The 20,092-nt window shown below is 48.0% G+C and overlaps 1 protein-coding gene across 1 annotated transcript; it reads right to left on the bottom strand.

The window, feature by feature from the left end:
- Window positions 1–6,987: 6,987 nt before the first annotated feature.
- On the bottom strand, window positions 6,988–18,521 carry LOC120935899 (zinc finger protein 432-like). The gene is made up of 5 exons (XM_040347933.1): window positions 18,485–18,521; window positions 18,170–18,397; window positions 17,900–18,094; window positions 13,548–13,683; window positions 6,988–8,417 (listed from the first exon to the last, which is right to left on the bottom strand). The coding sequence occupies exons 2-5, from the start codon at window positions 18,323–18,325 to the stop codon at window positions 7,699–7,701; spliced, it is 1,206 nt and encodes a 401-aa protein (XP_040203867.1). The 5' UTR covers window positions 18,326–18,397; window positions 18,485–18,521; the 3' UTR covers window positions 6,988–7,698.
- Between the last annotated feature and the right edge of the window lie 1,571 nt (window positions 18,522–20,092).

Here is a 20,092-nt window from a genome sequence, read left to right as displayed (position 1 = left end):
AAGAAGAGGAAGAGGAAAAAAAACAAAAAACAAAAAGAAGGAAAGATAAGAAACTGTAAAAAGAAGAAGGGGGAGGGGGAGAGGGGAGTGGAGGGTATGGGAATGGGGAGGGAAATCATCCGTGCGGCTCAAGTACCTGATCAGGTTATCTCCTCTTGGCGGTGCCAAAGCTCCCAGACCTTGTCGTGGGCCTCCAGTCTGTCTAGCATTCTGGCCGTCATCTTCTCCATCATTTCCACATCTTTTATTCTGGCATATAGGGCCTCAGGGGGGGGAGGGGCAGAACGCTTCCAGTGCAAAGCCACCAGACAGCGCGCTGCTGTGAGTACATGCCTGGTCAATTTCTTGTAGGGTACTGGGATGTTTGGTGGGGGGAATCCTAGCAGATAAACCTTCGGAGTCAGGGGGATCGTCCTGTCTAGAAGTCGGTCCAATAATTGCTGGACCGAGTTCCAAAAGGGGACGATCAGTGGGCAACTCCAGTATACATGGATAAGCGTTCCTTTGTCCTGCTGACAGCGCCAGCAGCGCAGCCCTAAAAATTTTACTCGCCTGCTCACATTTTGCGAGTAAATTTTGAGAGCTGGCAGGGGGGGAAGAGCAAGGAGAGCAGAGCCGCCGGGGTGTTAAAACCGCGGGGAACATTACAGCTTTCAATTCAAAAGCTGTGTTCCCCGCAGCGGGTGTCTTATACAGCCCTCCCCCTTGTCGGGCACTTTGATAGACATATCCACCCATCCCAGGAGCAATTTCAAAGACAGTCAGTGCAGAATTAAAATAAAAAAAATTGAATTGCACACCCCCGCTCCGCCGTGCCTACTAGCAAAGGGGGGTTGTATTTTTCCCATTATCTGTGCCCCTTTCTGATGATCATGTGCTGGTCGGAGCGGAGGGAATATTTCTTCAGTTTTGGGCGCATGCCCATTCAGCTTTGCTTGAATGTTCTTCTGCCTTGGCTCAAATCCTGGCCAGCCACCTGCCTATCTCCTTGCCTTCCCTGGCGGAGTGATCTTCCTCCGCTCCCCATCCAGTAGTAGCCGGGGGCCCGGAGAGTAAGACTTGAGAGGCTGTGAGGCGGGCGGCGACGGGTAAAGAGTCGCCGATTGTTGCCATTACTAGTAAAGAAAAAATATGTCCCCGGATTTCATTTAAAAAATCTGGTCACCTTAATGTACAGTATGGGACACTCTGATGGGGAGACAGCTGATGGAGAGGCAGCTAATGGGGAGACAGCTGATGGAGAGGCAGCTAATGTGGAGACAGCTGATGGAGAGGCAGCTAATGGGGAGACAGCTGATGGAGAGGCAGCTAATGGGGAGACAGCTGATGGAGAGGCAGCTAATGGAGAGGCAGCTAATGGGGAGACAGCTGATGGAGAGGCAGCTAATGTGGAGACAGCTGATGGAGAGGCAGCTAATGGGGAGACAGCTGATGGAGAGGCAGCTAATGGGGAGACACTCTGATGGAGAGGCAGCTAATGTGGAGACAGCTGATGGAGAGGCAGCTAATGGGGAGACAGCTGATGGAGAGGCAGCTAATGGGGAGACAGCTAATGGGGAGACAGCTAATGGAGAGGCAGCTAATGGGGAGACACTCTGATGGAGAGGCAGCTAATGGGGAGACACTCTGATGGAGAGGCAGCTAATGGGGAGACACTCTGATGGAGAGGCAGCTAATGGGGAGACACTCTGATGGAGAGGCAGCTAATGGGGAGACACTCTGATGGAGAGGCAGCTAATGGGGAGACACTCTGATGGAGAGGCAGCTAATGGGGAGACACTCTGATGGAGAGGCAGCTAATGGGGACACTCTGATGGAGAGGCAGCTAATGGGGACACTCTGATGGAGAGGCAGCTAATGGGGACACTCTGATGGAGAGGCAGCTAATGGGGACACTCTGATGGAGAGGCAGCTAATGGGGACACTCTGATGGAGAGGCAGCTAATGGGGACACTCTGATGGGGAGGCGGATTGGTAGACTCTGATAGGGAAACTGATGGGGACACATTAATAGGGACACCGATGATGAGGAGACTCTAATGGGGGACACATATATGGGGGAGACTCTGATGGGGGACACAGAGGTGTGAAAAGGCTATGATGAGATTAATTTTATTCAATTATTTATAATAAACACATTTTTTCAGCCCACGAATATTTGTAAAATCTACAATGTGGCTCTTGGGCTAAAAAGTTTGGAGACCCTTGCACTAATCGCTGTATAAATGTGAATGGTCCCAAAAATGTCACGGTCACAATAAAAAAAAAACAAAAAAAAAAACGCAGATGGCCGCCATTACTAGTAAAAAAAAAAAAAAAAAAAATTCAATAAATCTATCCCCTATTTTGTAGACGCTATAACTTTTGCGCAAACCAATCAATATACACTTATTGCGATTTTTTTTTACCAAAAGTATGTAGCAGAATACCTATTGGCCTAAACTGTGTAAAACAAAAATGTTTATAGATTTTTTTTGGGGATATTTGGTGTAGCAAAGAATAAAATTTATATTTTTTTCAAAATTGTGGCTCTATCTTTGTTTATAGCGCAAAAAAATCATCCAATAGCACTAAAAGAAAGGTCTATTTGGGTGTAAAAAAAGGAGGTGAATTTTGTTTGGGAGCCACGTGTCACGAGAGCGCAATTGTTATTGTGCGTATTTTTGTTGTGAAAAGGTGCGATTTTGTAGAACTGGTGTGAATTTGGGCAAAAAAAAGGTTACATTTTAGGTTTAAAATGGGAGAGAAGGCCACGTCAAGTGACGCTGGCTCCATGGCTTTCCATTACAACCACTTTAACCTACAGGTAAGCCTAGATTAAGGCTTAACTGTAGGTGCAACAACTATCTTCCAAACCTAAAAGGTTTAGGAGATATTTGCAGAAAATACCGGCACCAATGTCTACGGCGCATGTAGACATCGGGCGAAGGCGCACTGAGCGTGCCGCTTCTAACGGCGATCATGCCATTAGTTGCGGCACCCGAGCGCATGTGCGGGAGTGACGTCATCGCTGCTCCGGCCAGTCACAGCGCCGGAGCAGCGATACCCAGAAGTCACTCTGGGTATCATGCCAGTGACAGAGGAGGTCACCTAGGACGCTGCAGGGGCTTCAATCTCAGGTAAGCAATTCATAATGAGCGAGTAAACTATGCATACTAGCTCATTATGCCTCACTCTTGCAGGGTTTTTTTTAGGAAATGTTTTAGAGGGTTTACTTCCTCTTTAAGGAGGTGTTGCAAATGATAGTTCAGGACTCCCCCCCCACAGCAAGCTCCACATAAGTACAGTATAGTTGCAGAAGCAGCTGATAAAGCAGTCTAGGCAGCTGAGAGCAACGTCACCCTAAGGGCTCTTTCACACGTCCGTTCCGTTCGTCCGTTTTTTGGACGTTCGTTAACGGACCACAATGCTTCCCTATGGGTTAACGTCCGTTAGCGGATGAGCATCCGCTAACGTCCGTTAGCATCCGTCTGCGTTAAGTGCCGTTTTTTTGGACGGAAGAAAACCCTATTTTTCTTCCGTCAAAAAAACGGAACAGACGAAAAACGGATGATCCGTTTACCATCCAATCCGCTAACGCCGTGTGCGGCATTTGGTACGAATCCTGAGGGGGAAGTCCCCGCCGGATTTTAAATAAAAATCCGGCATGGGTTCCCCCCCTCGGGAGCATACCGGGCCCTTAGGTCTGGTATGGGTTGTAAGGAGACCCTCCTACGCCCGAAAAACGGCGTAGGGGGTCCCCCTACAATCCATACCAGACCCGTATCCAAAGCACGCTACCCGGCCGGCCAGGAAAGGAGTGGGGACGAGCGAGCGGCCCCCCTTCTGAGCCGTACCGGGCAGCATGCCCTCAACATGGGGGGGGGGGGTTGGGTGCTCTGGGGCAGGGGGGGCGCACTGCGGCCCCCCCACCCCAGAGCACCCTGTCCCCATGTTGATGAGGACAGGGCCCCTTCCCGACAACCCTGGCCGTTGGTTGTCGGGGTATGCGGGCGGGAGGCTTATCGGAATCTGGAGCCCCCTTTAATAAGGGGGCCCCCAGATACCAGCCCCCCACCCTAAGTGAATGTATATGGCGTACATCGTACCCCTACCCATTCACCTGGAAGCAAAAAGTTAAAGTTAATAAACACGACACAAGGGTTTTTAAAATAATTTATTAGTCTGCTCCGGAGGCCCCCCCCTGTCTTCTTTATTAGCTCTTTCACCAGGGGGGGGGCTTCTTCTTTGACGTCTTCGGGTGGGGGCCGCTCTTCTTCGCCGCCGTCTGGTTCTCTTCCACCGCCGGGGGGGAGTCGCTTTTATAAAAGCGCCGCCCCCTGGCGGGTTTCCTCCAACGTCTTCGGCGGGGGGTGGTGTGCTGCTTCTTCCGCTATCCGGGGGTCTTCTTCTATGTTTGCCGCTCTCCGCTGTTGACTCGGCGCACCCCGGTTCTTCCTCCTGCTGTCCGGTGCCTTCTCCTTCAGCGCTGAATGTCTTCTTCCGTGCTGTGACGTCGTCTTCTTCTTCTCCCGATGTTGACACGTCGCCTCTTCTCGCTGCAATGACGGGTGCACGGCTTGCATCTTACTTATATAGGCCTCACAGTCCCATCATGCTCCGGTACCTACCCACGTGGGTAGGTATCACATGGGTAGGAACGGAGCATGATGGGACTGTGAGGCCTATACAAGTAAGATGCAAGCCGCGCACCCGTCATTGCAGCGAGAAGAGGCGACGTGTCAACATCGGGAGAAGAGAAGAAGAAGACGTCACAGCACGGAAGAAGAAGACGTTCAGCGCTGAAGGAGAAGGCACCGGACAGCGGGAGGAAGAACCGGGGTGCGCCGAGTCAACAGCGGAGAGCGGCAAACATAGAAGACCCCCGGATAGCGGAGAAGACCCCCAGATAGCGGAAGAAGAAGCACACCACCCCCCGCCGAAGACGTCGGAGGAAACCCGCCGGGGGGGGCGCTTTTATAAAAGCGACCCCCCCCCCCCGGCGGTGGAAGAGAACCAGACGGCGGCGAAGAAGAGCGGCCCCCACCCGAAGATGTCAAAGAAGAAGCCCCCCCCTGGTGAAAAGAGCTAATAAAGAAGACAGGGGGGCCTCCGGAGCAGACTAATAAATTATTTTAAAAACCCTTGTGTCGGGTTTATTAACTTTAACTTTTTGCCTCCAGGTGAATGGGTAGGGGTACGATGTACCCCATATCCATTCACTTAGGGTGGGGGGCCCCCTTATTAAAGGGGGCTCCCAGATTCTGATAAGCCTCCCGCCCGCATACCCCGACAACCAACGGCCAGGGTTGTCGGGAAGGGGCCCTGTCCTCATCAACATGGGGACAGGGTGCTCTGGGGTGGGGGGGCCGCAGTGCGCCCCCCCTGCCCCAGAGCACCCAACCCCCCCATGTTGAGGGCATGCAGCCCGGTACGGCTCAGGAGGGGGGGGCGCTCGCTCGTCCCCACTCCTTTCCTGGCCGGCCGGGTAGCGTGCTTTGGATACGGGTCTGGTATGGATTGTAGGGGGGACCCCTACGCCGTTTTTTCGGCGTAGGGGGGGGGTCTCCTTACAACCCAAACCAGACCTAAGGGCCCGGTATGCTCCGGAGGGGGGAACCCATGCCGGATTTTTATTTAAAATCCGGCGGGGACTTTCCCCTCAGGATTCATACCAAACGCCGCACACGTGTAGAATTGGCGGGAATCCAAGTCAGGTCTCCCGTCGCTTCTATGACGTGCTTGCTGGAATGTGCTTTTACTATTCCAGCGAGTGCGAGATGTCGGCACCCTGTCGCCGAGAATCAGCGCGATGCCGTCGTGCTAAAAACACATTCTCGGCGGCAGGCACTGTATGTAAAAAGCCCCCCCAAAAAAAGAAAAAAAAACACGGATGGAAAAACCGACAAAAAACTGATGGAAAAACGGATCAACTGATGGGAAAAAAAACTGATCTAAAAAACTGAACTGACGTGTGAAAGAGCCCTAACCGATTTTCTGTATTGGTGAATCTATATGGACAATGCCCCACCAATGTGACTGACTTGTTAGAATACCTGTACGGTTTAAAGCCTTCAGATGGCCCATGGGATCCTAGAGTTTGGATATCTGTTGCCTTGAGGAACTGCAAGTTTCGAGCGTTGCACCATTTACCAGACCCCGGTTGCAGAGCAACAAGCCAGCGACTTCGGTGATGGCATATCCTGTAGGTTGACAGACTTTTTCCTTTGGACTTTTAAAGCACAAGGGTCCCTCATATCAACTCTGATGATCAAGTCTGGGAGGCTCCTTAAGGGGAGGAGCCGTCAGGACCTGGATCACCTGCTGGTGGCATGGTGTTTGGCAGAGATGAAGTGTGTAATTTTGGTATCGGGCAGTGTGTCAGAGCATGGTAGAGAGGAGGGAGCAACACCGTCTTAAAATGCACGCTGTCCCCAGGAAGAGGAGCAGGTGAAAAACGGGCTAAATGTCCCCCAGGGCTGCAAGATATGCATCTCTCCTTGCCCTCCCTGAGGCTTATTCTGACAATTGTACTACCTGTGGGTGTCATTGCAGCTGTGGAACCCAGTTCCAGCTTGATAAGAGCCCCGTGATAGCAGTAGCTGTGGGAACAAGTATCTCGCTGCTTAATGTACCAAGCCACTCACAACTACACCAGGTTTTCAATCAATCTGCGCACCGTTTTAATTTGACACCTATATCAAGCACGATTCACCTTATGCCAAAAATGGATGTCCCCTTTAAATCACTCCATGCATCGCATTTCAAATGGCGCCTCTCCAGATCGTCTGTACGTACGTTTCACCATATATGCCGTATGTAAAAATGTAGGGAATAACATTGCTCACCGATTTCAGACAAAAAGATAAAACACACCTACAAAAATAGTAGCATAAAAAAACAATGCAATTCACTTTATGGCAATCGTACCTCCATGCACCACTTATCCAAAGGCTACACTCAAGCTCATCCATAGGTGTCACCATACATTAAAAAGGAAGGGACTGATATTGTTCAATGATTTTTATTAAATGCAGGCAAGATAAAAACACACTTACAAGGATAGCAGCACAGCCAGGTGCTAAAAAACACTTATTGCGCAATTCAGGCTATCACTGTACCAGTCTCGCCATCCAGCGATTCCTGTCTAATAGCGTGAGAACATTGTCAGCATTAGGCTCCTCCCCCATACACGGTACACCTGGAAAGCTGGGCTTCATCAGTCACTTATGATACCTTTATCACAGACAAATATCTGTATAGAAAGGAGCTTACCGTTCCCGAAAATACTTTACATAAGATGTTATGCCGACTGATCTACAGTTTATTGATATTGAGAGATAGATATCTCTCTCTATATATATCTATATATCTCCCCAGTCAGTGCCCAGCTCCAAATGCCCTTTGACATTCTCTTGCTTTTTAGCCTTAAAAATGTCCTTAATTGGATAAAAAAAACAAAACAAAAAAACCCTGCTCCCACTGACTTCAATGGGGCTCGGATTAACATTCAGAACTTAGTAGTTCAGCAAACCTCCCGCAAACTTAGCCCAGGAATGTTCAACTCATCCCTATACCCCTCTGAGACATCTCCGATGTTTAACAAGTTTTGATTCCCATGAAAAACATTTCCTACACTCAGGGCAGGTGTATGGCTTCTCCTCTGTGAAATCTCGGATGGATAAGAAGGTCAGATTTTTGTAAAAACATTTCCTACACTCAGGGCAGGAATAAGGCTTTTCCACCCATGTGCAATTTCTGATGTCTAAGAAGATTTGATCTCTGTATAAAACATTTCCTACACTCAGAGCAGAAATATGGCTTCTCCCCAGGGTGCAATCTCTGATGTCTACCAAGCTCAGATTTATGTGTAAAACATTTTGTGCACTCAGGACAGGAGTACGGCTTCTCCCCTGTGTGCATCTTCTGATGTATGTAAAGATTGTACTTCACTGCAAAACATTTCCCACACTCGGGACAAGAATACGGCTTCTCCCCCGTGTCTGTGTGTCCCTGGTGTCTGTAAAAAATGGACTTTTCTGAAAACAATTCCCCACCCTCAGGGCTGTAATTGGTCTTCTCTACAGTGCGAGATTTGTGATGTATTAGAAGGTCTGATTCCTGTGACAAACCTTCCCCGCACTCAGAACAGGAATGTGGCTTCTCACCAGTGTGAGATCTCTGATGTACAGTAAAACTTGATTCAGAGCTAAAACATTCCCCACATTCAGGACAGGAAAAGTTCTCCTCCCCCTGAATTCCGGCACCATCCCTAACAGTACGAGGTTGCTCAGAGTCAGAGGCATTCAATGGTCTATCCACACTGTGAAGTCCTCCATCCATAGTGGAGCTCTTTTTCTTTTCTCCTGCACAATCTCTTGTGATGTCCTCATCTGATATAATGGAACAATCTTTTGAGGGTTCCCCGATGACGTGTCCTGGAAATATATAGAAACAAAATGGGTAGACAAGAAAGGGTTTGTTCCCCTAAATCAAGATTCCATCTGAATCAGGTAGATTTGTTTCACAAATATGTTTATTTTTATACAGAAAACAATAGCAAGATGCGGGAGTATACAAATGTATCAAATAGCAGGGTGGTGGGGTAGAATATCCAATACTAGAGTACATGTACAAAGGGAGATAGGGTCACATCCTTAGAGGATATTAGATAACATTTGTTGGAGGTCTAATAACATGAAATTACAACCTACGCCCCATCTCATTGCTCCACTATTTATCCAAACTCCTTGAACTCCCAGCTCACATATCACTAATTTACGAACAGACATATCAGCCTGGATGTCACATAATTTCCTCGAACTCAATATATACAAAACCAAGCTCATAATGTTTCCTCCTGGAAGAGGATACAGCGGTAGTAGTCTGAATAATAATCAATTCTCGTCTCGACTACGCAAACTCCCTCGTCATCTCCTCCCATGCTTGCCTCCAGGACTTCTCCCATCCTATAGAACGGCGATTGGCTAAAGCATGCAAGTCAGGTGCATGCTTTGGACAGACTTCAATGATCCCGTAGTGCATTATGGGGTGATCCGCGGTGCTCAAATTTTCCGTGAACTTATGTTCAACTTGAACCGCGGGCTCATCCCTAATAGGGATCCTTCCAGCAATGTTTTTCAAAAGGCATGAAGAGCGCGTAGGACAATCCGTGTGGTGTGAGGTTAGGCTTGGGAATTTTTTTTTTTTTCCAGGGCATAACACAAGATTTGCTCCACAGGAAAGATACAATTGTCCAAGGCAGGGTGCATAATTAAATTAGAGTCGCCAAAGAGAACGGTACGCTAGGCACGATACAAGCATATCCAAAAAGGTGACATAAAAAAGGGGACATTGGACATTAAGGGCATACTAGCTCAAGATAGTCACCTCAACTCCTTGGAGAGCACCTTTCAAGAACAGGCATATACCTTGCAAGTCCAAGCATTGCCCATTACAAATAAAGGTGATGCCCTAGTGGAAAGTTCCCAGCACCTCTCTATGCTTGGTGGGAGGTAGACGGATGGAAAATATCTAGGCGTGTTCCTGGTGGAGAAATGGGTCTCTTAAAAGCAAGCCACCTCTATCCTTTGCAGATAGTTAGAGGCTGTCCTCTTAGGCCCCGTACACACGACCGAACATGTCCGCTGAAACTGGTCTGCAACCAGTTTCAGCGGACATGTTCGGTCGTGTGTACGGCCGACCGGACAATTGTCCGGCGGATCGGACATGTTTCCAGCAGACAAATGTTTTAGCATGCCAAGAAACATGTCTGCTGGAAGCCTGTCCGTCGGACATGTTCGGTCGTTTGTACAGACTCACCGGACATGTCCACTCGGCCGAAAGCCCTCGCATGCGTCGAAGTGATTTGACGCATGCGTGGAAGCATTGACCTTCCAGGGCCGCGCACGTCGTCTCGTCATCGTCGAGGCGACGGCGTGGCCACGTCACCGCGTATCGTGGATTTCTGTTTGATGGTGTGTACAACATGTCCGATGGAAACGGTCCACCGGACCGTTTTCATCGAACTGTCTGCTCGGGGTATTAGGAGGAGAATTGAAGCCCTGTACATTGAGGGTCAATAATTTAAGAACCATAGAATAGACAAATAAAGAAAGCCAGCTTACGTGCGGGAGGTGAAGTAATGGTTTAAGCATCTGGGTAGGTAGGTGATCCTCATGTAAAGAGGAAAGAGGAGGGAAAAGATGAGTAAAGGGGATCGTTTCAGGGACCTGGGCAGTAACTTTTGCCCTGGTCTGATTCCTTGCACAATTTTGCCTCGTACTTTGTTTCTGGTGACCCTTGAACTCTTTGACCCTCCCATGAACGTCCTATGTCTTTGCACTTCTTGTTTGCAAGATTGTGCCCTTCTATGGCGAATATCCAATTATTTGAACTCCTGCTTACATTATTATTCACAATTTATATAGCGCCAACAGTTTACGCAGTGCTTTACAATGTAGAGGGGGGACAGCAGAATTACAGTACAGTTCAATACAGACGGTACAGGAGGGCCTGGCTCTAAGAGCTTACATTCTAAAGAGACGGGGAGGTGGCACAAAAGATAATGGATGCAGAGAATGATTTGATGGGGGTGGCTCGGGAATAGTTAGGTGGGTGTGGGATAGGCTTCCCTGAATATGTGAGTTTTCAGGGATCTCCTAAAGGTGGACAGGGTAGGGGCTGATCGGACATATTGGGGCAGGGAGTTCCAGAGGATGGGAGAGGCTCTGGAGAAGTCCTGAAGGCGAGCATGGGAGGGAAGGAGTAACAAGGTAGCTGGAGAGCAGGAGGTCCTGGGAGGAGCGGAGGGGACGATTTGGGCGATATCTGCAGATGAGGTTGGTGATGTAGATGGGGGCGATGTTGTGGCTGGCCTTGTATGTTGTGGTTAATATTTTGAATTTTATATGGTAGGGAGGGGAAGCCAGTGAAGAGATTGGCATAGAGGAGCAGCAGTCACAGATCGGTTAGTGAGGTGTATTAGTCTAGCAGCAGCATTCATAATAGACTGAAGGGGGAGGAGCCTGTGTAAGGGTAGGCCATTAAGGAGAGAGTTGCAGTAGTCAAGATGGGAAATTATCAAAGGAGTGAATAAGTTGCTTTGTAGTGTCATTGGTCAGGAAGGGGCAAATTCTGGAGATGTTGTGGAGGTTAAGGCGGCAGGATTTAGCCAGTGATTGGATGTGGGGGTGAAGGAGAGGTCAGAGTCAAGGATTACACCCAGCACCCTGGCATGTGTGGAGGGACCAATGGTTGCGCCGTTGATCTTAATGGTAAAGTCAAGGAAGGAGGAAATATAAGAAGCTCAGGTTTTAGAAAGATTTTGTTTGGAGGAAGTAGTGCGACATCCATACCGATATGTCATTCAGTAAGTTTGAGATCAAACTCTGAGTTGAGGAGTGGAGAGATAGATCTGGGTGTCGTCGATGTAGAGGTGGTAATGGAAGCCATGGGAGGTTATCAACTGGCCCAGGGAAGAGGTATAGAGCGAGAATAGCTTACATCCATATCTTCACCACCACATGTTGCCAACCTTTGGCTTGTTTAATCGACTAAGCTTCTGTTTGTAAAAGGTTTATTTAAAAAAAAAAAAAAAAATTAACAAAACATGTCATACTTACCTCCACTGTACAGTTCATTTTGCACAGAGTGGCCCCCGATCCTCCTCTTCTGGGGTCCCTTGGCTGCCGTCTCGGCTCCTCCCCGCAATAGCTAACCCCCCTGGAAGTGCTCCCAAGGGTGTTACCTTGTGGGCGTGCCCCCGTGAGATACAGTTGGCATCCATAGATGCCGAGTGTATGACTCGGTCCTGCCCCCCGGCGGCCGTGTCAATGGATTTGATTGACGTGAGCCAATGGCTGCACTGCTATCTATCCAATCAACACCGAGACTCCGTAGAGAAGGACACCGGGGACGCGCAGAGCAAGTGAAAGGGCTCAGGTAAGTAAAACAGGGGAGCCCCATGACAGCCAGGTGTTTTTTTCACCTTAATGCATAGGATGCATTAAGGTGAAAAAACACAAACCATTACAGCCCCAACAACCTTCCGCTTGTTCACCAGCTACGCTTCTGCTTGATCCCTACCTGCAATATCTGCTACTGGACCTCAGCTTGCCCACCTCCTGGATGGGTGATCTTGAGGACTGTGACCTTGTACTGGCACACAGCAAAATCCATCCCCACCATCAGGAGCTCTAGTTAGCACTCTCATGCCTTGGGTAAGCGTGTCATACACCAGAGTGCCCTGCTTGTACTTGTTCTGCTGACAAACTCACACAAGCATGTTTTTCTTCCTTTTGATTATAAATTTTGCAAATACATTTTTTTTTCTCCTTCACTGATGGGCACTTATAGTTTATATGTGATTGGGCACAGCTGATCACATGGTAGAGGGTCTCTGTGATTGGCCTGGGGGTGTGGTTCTGAGAGGACATCCATGGACACCCTCCCAGTACTGGACCAACATGCTGTAGCCATCGTTTGGTTAAAAGATGCCAGTTGGCCAACGAATCAACGCATGGGTTAAGCCTTTGCACATATAAAAAATAAATAAAATATGGGGTGTGAGCCATTAAGGACATTGAAGAATGGGGGAAGGAAGTAAAATGAAAAAAGGGTGCTAGTACATACTGTAAGCATTTGTTTACATCAGGCAACAAAGTGTTCCAAATTTAACGTAAAAAAACCCATTAAGACAAGACCATCAAGGTGTAACCAAAAAGGGTATTGGCCCCAAAAGGTGTTGTGAGCACCCATTTGTAAGATAAAGGAATCCCCGATAGAAATTTTGCTTGCGACTCTGCCTTTGATATTATATGCTCAAATCTTAGGCATAATGCGTCTAATAAATAAAATATAAAAACAACCCGTACAAGTTCCAAGTACAAGAGTAGAAAGCTACTAACCCATAGCTACTTTACTTTTTTCCTCCCAATTTTTGTTGGTTAGTTCAGTCCTAGCTACACCCTTCCACATTTCTTCCATGTTCCCTCAGTCACGGTTAGTATTTCAAGGACAGGGCTTAGGAAAGTTATTGTCTTATTAAATTTCAAAAAGACTGGAAAAGTTAAGCTGCCTATGGATGGGGCTAAAATCAGCAGGCAACCATACTGTCCCGACATACTGGGTCTCTCTGAACCAATCACTGTGCAGTAAGACTCCTTTCACGGTGGGTCGGTTTGCAGGCGCTACAGCGCTAAAAATAGCGACTTATACCCGACCTGAAACAGGCGCTGCTGTCTCTCCAGAGTGAAAGCCCCGAGGGCTTTCACACTGGATCTGTGCGCTAGCAGGACGGTAAAAAAAAAAAAAAAAAAAAAAAAAAAAAAAAGTCCTGCTAGCAGCATCTTTGGAGCTGTGTGTATACCACTCCTGCCTATTAAAAATCAATGGGGTACCGCGGCTATACCAACGGTAAAACCGCCCCGCTAGCAGCCGAATAGTTCCGCAAATACGACGGTAAAGTGACGCTAAAAATAGCATTGCTTTACCACCGACGCCACCCCCGCCCCAGTGTGAAAGGGGCCTATCAGAGCAGAGATAACAGAAATTATATTATGGCTCACCTGTGCTGATCTCTGTAGGGGTGTCCTCCTCTCTGAATGTCGTCATCATTCCATCCTCCTCCGTATATTGCTGATCATCCACATCATACATCACTTCCACTTCACACTCAACTTCCAGGTTTATCAGATCTTCACCCTAAACCAACAGAATGGCAGAACACGTCTGTAAAATAACAGGATTTTTTGTTACTCACCATAAAATCCCCATCTCTGAGTTTGAGGGACACGGCCTTTAATCATTATCCATGACCAAACACTTTTATAGCCCCACCTACAGGAGTGCGACATTGGGGTCGGTGCAGAGTCAGTCAATTCAGGAATGGATTTTACTGTGGAGTAACAAAAAAATAAAAAATAAAACACAAAAAAAAAAAAATCCAGTTCTCTTACGTTCATTGATTGACAGAGACTCTTTATTATCCATGACCAAACATGGCAGTGCCACAACGAGGGGTGGGCAAACCAAACAAATGAGAAAAGCCACAAGACAACATACCAACACTCCGGGGGAGGAATATTCCTGCCCCTTAATTGCAGAGATCTACCATCGTCTGCTGATCCAACGGTAAATAGTGGCATAAGAGCCCATTGTGCCTGTCCTTTGAATGTCCCAGAGTAGAAAAGAGGATTAAACCTTCAGTAAGTGGCCGCCAAAGTGGTATACGCGTGATAGTGTGATCCTGTCTAAGTAGGGCAAAGCCACCTCCATAGGGAGCGATGGCCGAGGACACAATGAGGGGAGGACAATGTCCTTATGTAATATTGGAAATCCACATCACTCTCAAAGGAAAGGAGAAGACCAAAGCACCGCCTTGTGGAAAATCAGGCAAGGCTGCTTACAGGACTAAGCTGTCAATTTTAAAACACCCTCCACACTGTAGGGATAGTGACGAGGAAGGCAACCTCTGCGGAGGTGTAAGCCAGGGAATATAATGAATGCTTACAAAAATACACCAAAGCAGACAAAACATCCCATCAATACATTTTCAGATTGTTTTTGGGATCTGCTGGGAGGAGCTCAAACAGTCAGTAAGCAAAAACCATATCCCTATTACGAAAAAAAAAAAAAAAAAAAAAAAAGGAAAAAAAAAACAAAAAAAAAAAAAAAAAGAGAGCTGGAGGGGGCGTGGTTTAGACATGGCGGCGTGAGGAACTGCTTTCCATGAACGCTCAGCTCTCTCCACTGTAGCAGTGATTCAACGACCTATAAAGAACGGCATGAGCCCAGCTAAGCAGAAGAAAGCCCAGGGAACCTAGGACGGACATCAAAGAGAACTTCCCGGGAGTCCAAACCCGTAGCTCCTGGACGGATAAAGCAAATCCACGTGGCAGCAATATGGAGACCTTATGCTCGGTAGAGATGACGGGATCCATAGGTATCCCCGACTCTGAGCCAAGCTCCAGACCCTCCGATATCCATAAACTTGGACTGGGTATTCGTATGGAGCAACTTGTGTGTAACAGAGAGGATACGGTGATAGGGGAGATTAGGGAGTTGCGGCGGGCATTACCAACAAGGGCGGATATAGAAGCCATAATCCCTCGGGTGACCGAAGCACACCAGCATGAGTTACAGGAGGTACGGTCTGATGTTCAGCAGCTCACAATACGAATTGCAGAGGGGGAATTTACAGCAGGGATGGTGAAAAAAAAAAAAAAAAAAAAAAAAAAAAGGGGATGGTGGCAATTGAGCAGGACTTGGCAAGACAAGTAGAGCACTCCATGACCTTACAGCTACATATAGAGGACCTTGAGTACCGGAGCAGACAGGGTAACCTGCGGCTCCGGGGTCTCCCAAAAGACCATTGGCTCGGAGGAGCTGAAAAAAAAAAAAAAAAAAAAGGGAAAACCCACACATATCCCACAAAGTCACTGTTGTACAAATAAACCCACACTACTCAGAGAAACCATCTGAGAAGTGTGAGGCAGGCTCAATCCACCCCCCCCCCCCGGGAGGGACAAAACATACATGACCCAGGTTAACAAACAGAGGTCACTTCCTCTGACTCCATCTCTCCCAGGGTTCCAGCAGACAACCGGAAGTCTTATTTAAAAATGTTGCTGTCCTTTCGCTGCTGCAAGTACCGGAAATGCACCCACCTGCGCTCCAACAGTCGGAACCAGAAGAAGCCGCCGCCGGAGGTCCCGCAGTGACATCACCCGCCACTTGAGACCCGGGAGGATGCAGTCCGGAAGCCAGAGATGCTGCACTGCCTAGTGCAGCCCCACACTCTGCCCACAGCCTCCCCGGTCTATCGGCGTGCAACCCTCTGCCAGTCTCTGCCCTCACCAGACTCGATAAAGGAAAAGGCACCGGAACACCCCCCACCAATCGGGGGGTGTTGGGCTGGCCAAGAAGCAAAAAAAACACCAGGTATGCCTCACACCCCTGGTCCCCTGCAGCGCTTCCAATATGGCTGGAAGAAACACTACAACTGAGTGGAAGTGTCCAGGCTTTAAAGAAATGACTGCAGCGTTTCCTGGAAAATGGGTAGAGCTGCGCTCCCTCCAGGTGCTGCCCTGAAAGACGAGGTGAGAAATATCCTTTTATGCGCTGTGAAGGCTGGCCCAGCCTTCTGACGTAGTTATTTGCTAGTGAGCGGAAGACTTGCGTCACCCAAAATGTAAACAATGTCAGCCAGGGCTGCACCGAGGAAATAGTCATCCTGGCATGTAGATGTTACCGTAGCCTGGCAGATGTCGGGTCAGCTGAAAACAGAGTAAGATTTTCGCTAGAGATGCATCACATACGGATCAGTGGATCCTGGGCCAACAGGTCAACCAGATCCACATACACCAGGAGCACCCAATCCAAATGCCTAAATCGCAACATCGGGAGTCACTCAGAAGACATCTACTGCTGTATGGGAACAGCGGCAGGGGAGGAGTCCCTTTCAGGAGACCAAGGCACAGCACAAACTCCAAAATGCATCTGCCCCTCAAAGCAAGCTCCACATGGAAACAGAGTCCCCCTTTTTTAATCAGAGCTATAGCCTGCCCAAGCCGCAGGGAACCACCATGGAACCGCCATGGTCGATCCCTACCACCTGACCAGTGGATGAGCCCTGTTTCCTCAGAAAAGGGACATAAAATAACCGCACGGTCTCCGGGAAGGGTTTCACATGGTAACAAATCAACTTACCACTCTTACAAGTACAGAGGTATGGGCAGGGTAGAGAAGGCCACACATCCCAGGTTACAGGGTAGTGCAGGCAAGTTCAGAGGGAGTGCCGACCAGAGAGCAAAGGGGGTAGTTGATCGGCATCAGTCTTCACCACTGGGCCCAAATGCTGCCGACAGCCAGCTAAATTGCTGGTAGTCTTCAATAAAATGGCTGAGGTCACAACAAAATGGCCACCAGCTGTGAACCATCCCCAAAGAGCCGCCTCGAGGGACCGGCTAGTGAAAGAAATAGGAGGAAAATCCAGCACAACCGGGCAGTGCTCCAGGCCCACCCTCCCAGAAAGCGGTCTGGGGGCCAGCAGACTGTAATGTCCGGAAAGCGTGAATGGTGGTCAGCACAGCCACGGTAAAAAAGGGAATAAGAATACCCAGCTCACAGCCGGGACCTAGCAGGTGCAATCTAGTGACCCAGGCACCACACCGCCAGGCAACTATTCACATATTGGAGGTGCTGAGGACCATGAAGACAGTCACCACAGCATCTTCTGACCTCCGCAACCAGCCAGGGGATTGTGCAGTCAGGCCGCATCATGTCTGGAAGGAGGAGTGGTGGAGTGAGGGCATGGTAATTATTTACCGATCATGTGACACATGCAGGTAAGGCTCCCATGGCAGATCCTCCTCTACACCGAAGTGGGGGGGGGGGGGGTATTTCGTCCATGGGCAACACTGACAGACTATAGTAACCTGTTCCAGGATCGGGCATGTCACGGCCGATCAAGTCAGGAGCTAGCTGTCTGCATACGCTCATCTAGATTATCCAACCCATCGCCCAGCCCCAGTGTTGATAGAAGATCTCTACAGGAAAAAAAATGAAAAATCCCAGGAACAAGAAAAGGAATAAATAAATACGAAAGCTATAAATAAATAAGTCCATACTCCCGAGACACTAGGCAGAATAACTGGAGGTTTTTTTTACCCAGCGAGAACTACCCATAGGAGGTGCCAAGTTTTTTTTCGGCCTAGTGCACTACTCCTGAAGTTGGGGCTATAAAACCCCGCTTGGTCATGGACAATGAAGCAAGGCTGTGTCCATCAATGAACGTAGGAGAAAGTAGTATTTATGTTGCGAGATCACATAGAAAATATCATCTTGTAGAGTCTACACATCGTCTCCACATGTCAGAGCGTTCAATCACTTAATGTTCACGACCCTCAAATCCACCGACCTGATAGTGAGCGATGGTGTGACCTTCCTGTGTGGAATCCCAGGAATCCAGAAGATGAAGACATCTCTCTGGTGGGTTTTTGGTATTCGGTGACTCAATCATAATGTTCTTGTACAGATCCAGGTGTCCTTCAGAAAACTCCTCATCCTCTTCTTTATACTCTTCAACAACATTATCATCCCCGAGGTTTCCACTCTGAATACATAATAAACATTAATTGTAACAAACATGCTTTGTAAAAGGCATAACAAATAATTGTCACTCATCTACCTGATCAGACCGTGCGTAGTTATGATCTTCCAGTGTGGAATCCTGGGAATACAGAGGAAAAAGACATCTCTCTGGTGGGTTTCTGTAGATGGATGACTCCACTATGTTGTCCTGGTACAGAACTTTGTGTCCTTCTGGAGACTTTGACTCCTCCATCACCCCGTCCTTATCATCCACCTCTTTTATTCCTTCTTTAATTTCAACTTTAGAATCATTTAGGTTACTACTCTGAATAGATAATAAAAATGATATGTGTAAACCATGCGTACAATGTAAAAATCCTAATGATACTATCAGTGATTGTTCCTCATCTACCTGATAATGGTGGGGGATGGTGTGACCTTCCTGTGTAGAATCCCGGGAATACAGAGGACGGGGACATCTCTCTGGTGGGTTCCCATTACTGGATCCATCTGTAGGAAACACACACACTGACTGAATACATTGTTTCTATGTGTTTATCAGATGATGGGGGATCTAGTTGGAGCCTCCGTACTGCTCTCTCCTTTACAATAAAGTCTCCTCTTACCCGGTGATGTGAGGGGCGGCTGATTGTCCATCATGATGTCCTTGAAGAGATCCTTGTGTCCTTCTAAATACTCCCACTCCTCCATGGACAAATAGACAGTGACATCCCGACACCTTATAGGAACCTGACACACACAATGATACAGTCACCATCCAGACACATCCCTTGTCTGTTACTGGATAATGTCCCAGAATTCCCAGCACTACTCACCTTGGCCGTCAGCAGCTCCATCATCTTCTTGGTGATTTTTAGAATCTTCTTATTGCGGTTTATCTCAGGTGTCAGGGAGTGAAGTGGAGGCAATGTGATGGTGATAGGATCTCCAGACTTCATAGGAGGAAAACTCTGTATTCAAGCAAAAAATAAAAAATAACACAACACGTGGCTCTCTCAGAATCCTTATCACCTCTGCGGTCAGGTCTGTGTTTTATTAATAGAGATAAGAGTGATGTCATGTGACCTCCCAGAATCCTCCTCACCTCTCCTGTCAGCAGGTAGATGATCTCCAGGGTGAAGTTTAGTATCCTCTCAGTCATGTTACTCCAGTCCTCATCCATCCTCATTGATGTGATATAGGCAAGTTTCCCTGTAGACAGAGAATTATTTGTACAATGTTAGGATGGGAAAGGAGGGAGTTACTAGGCGAGCTGCCCTCAAATGGGAAATGGAATGTGTCTATCTGTGATATCTTAGAATGGATTAATTCCAGCAGGAAAAAGAAACAGAATTGGATCACATGACCTTCCATGCAGGAGCTGCTGCCGCCGTTTCATCCAGACCAGAAGCAGAGACTATTAGGCAAGTGTCACTGTGTTCTAATATTACTTTTGCAGATTCTGTGTGTAATCCAACGTCTGGTGTCAGAAGTGTCTCTGTACAGAGATCTCTGCACCACCACCAACTCAGTGTTTAGCTTTTCAAAACTAAAATGAACATTGCACATGCAATCGTCTACCTGTTATGCTTGCTATATCTATGGATATAGAAATGACACAGGATTCTCAATGTTACAGTTTGAAAGCTGGGTTTTCAATTTTCTCCACGTTTGGTCATCCAGGATCAGGGCCTGAAGTTAAGGTTCCAAAGTGTCTTGGATGGGACAGAACCTTCAATCCTGTGTCCAGGTCTTATTGGAGGCATGCAGGCTGTGTGAGTGCACAGATGTGCATGCTCATTAAGCAAAGCCTTATCATTGCTCAGGGCTCCAATTGGCAGCCTTTGTGTGGAGATAGCCGTTTGCTCCAGCCAGAAGAGGTGAACCACTCGGGAGAGAGTACCCCAATGTTGGTGAGATTTCCTTACCCGCAGGACTGGTTGGGTTAAGCAAGTCATAAGAAGACAGAGCTGAGGCAACTAGCAAGTCCAAGGGACTGGAGGGGAATGTTATGGCCTCA

Source organism: Rana temporaria, chromosome 4 (assembly GCF_905171775.1).
Source record: "Rana temporaria chromosome 4, aRanTem1.1, whole genome shotgun sequence".
Classification (NCBI taxonomy): Eukaryota; Metazoa; Chordata; class Amphibia; order Anura; family Ranidae; genus Rana; species Rana temporaria.
Note: the sequence above shows the minus strand (reverse complement) of the source record. Positions and strands in the feature narration are given on the sequence as shown.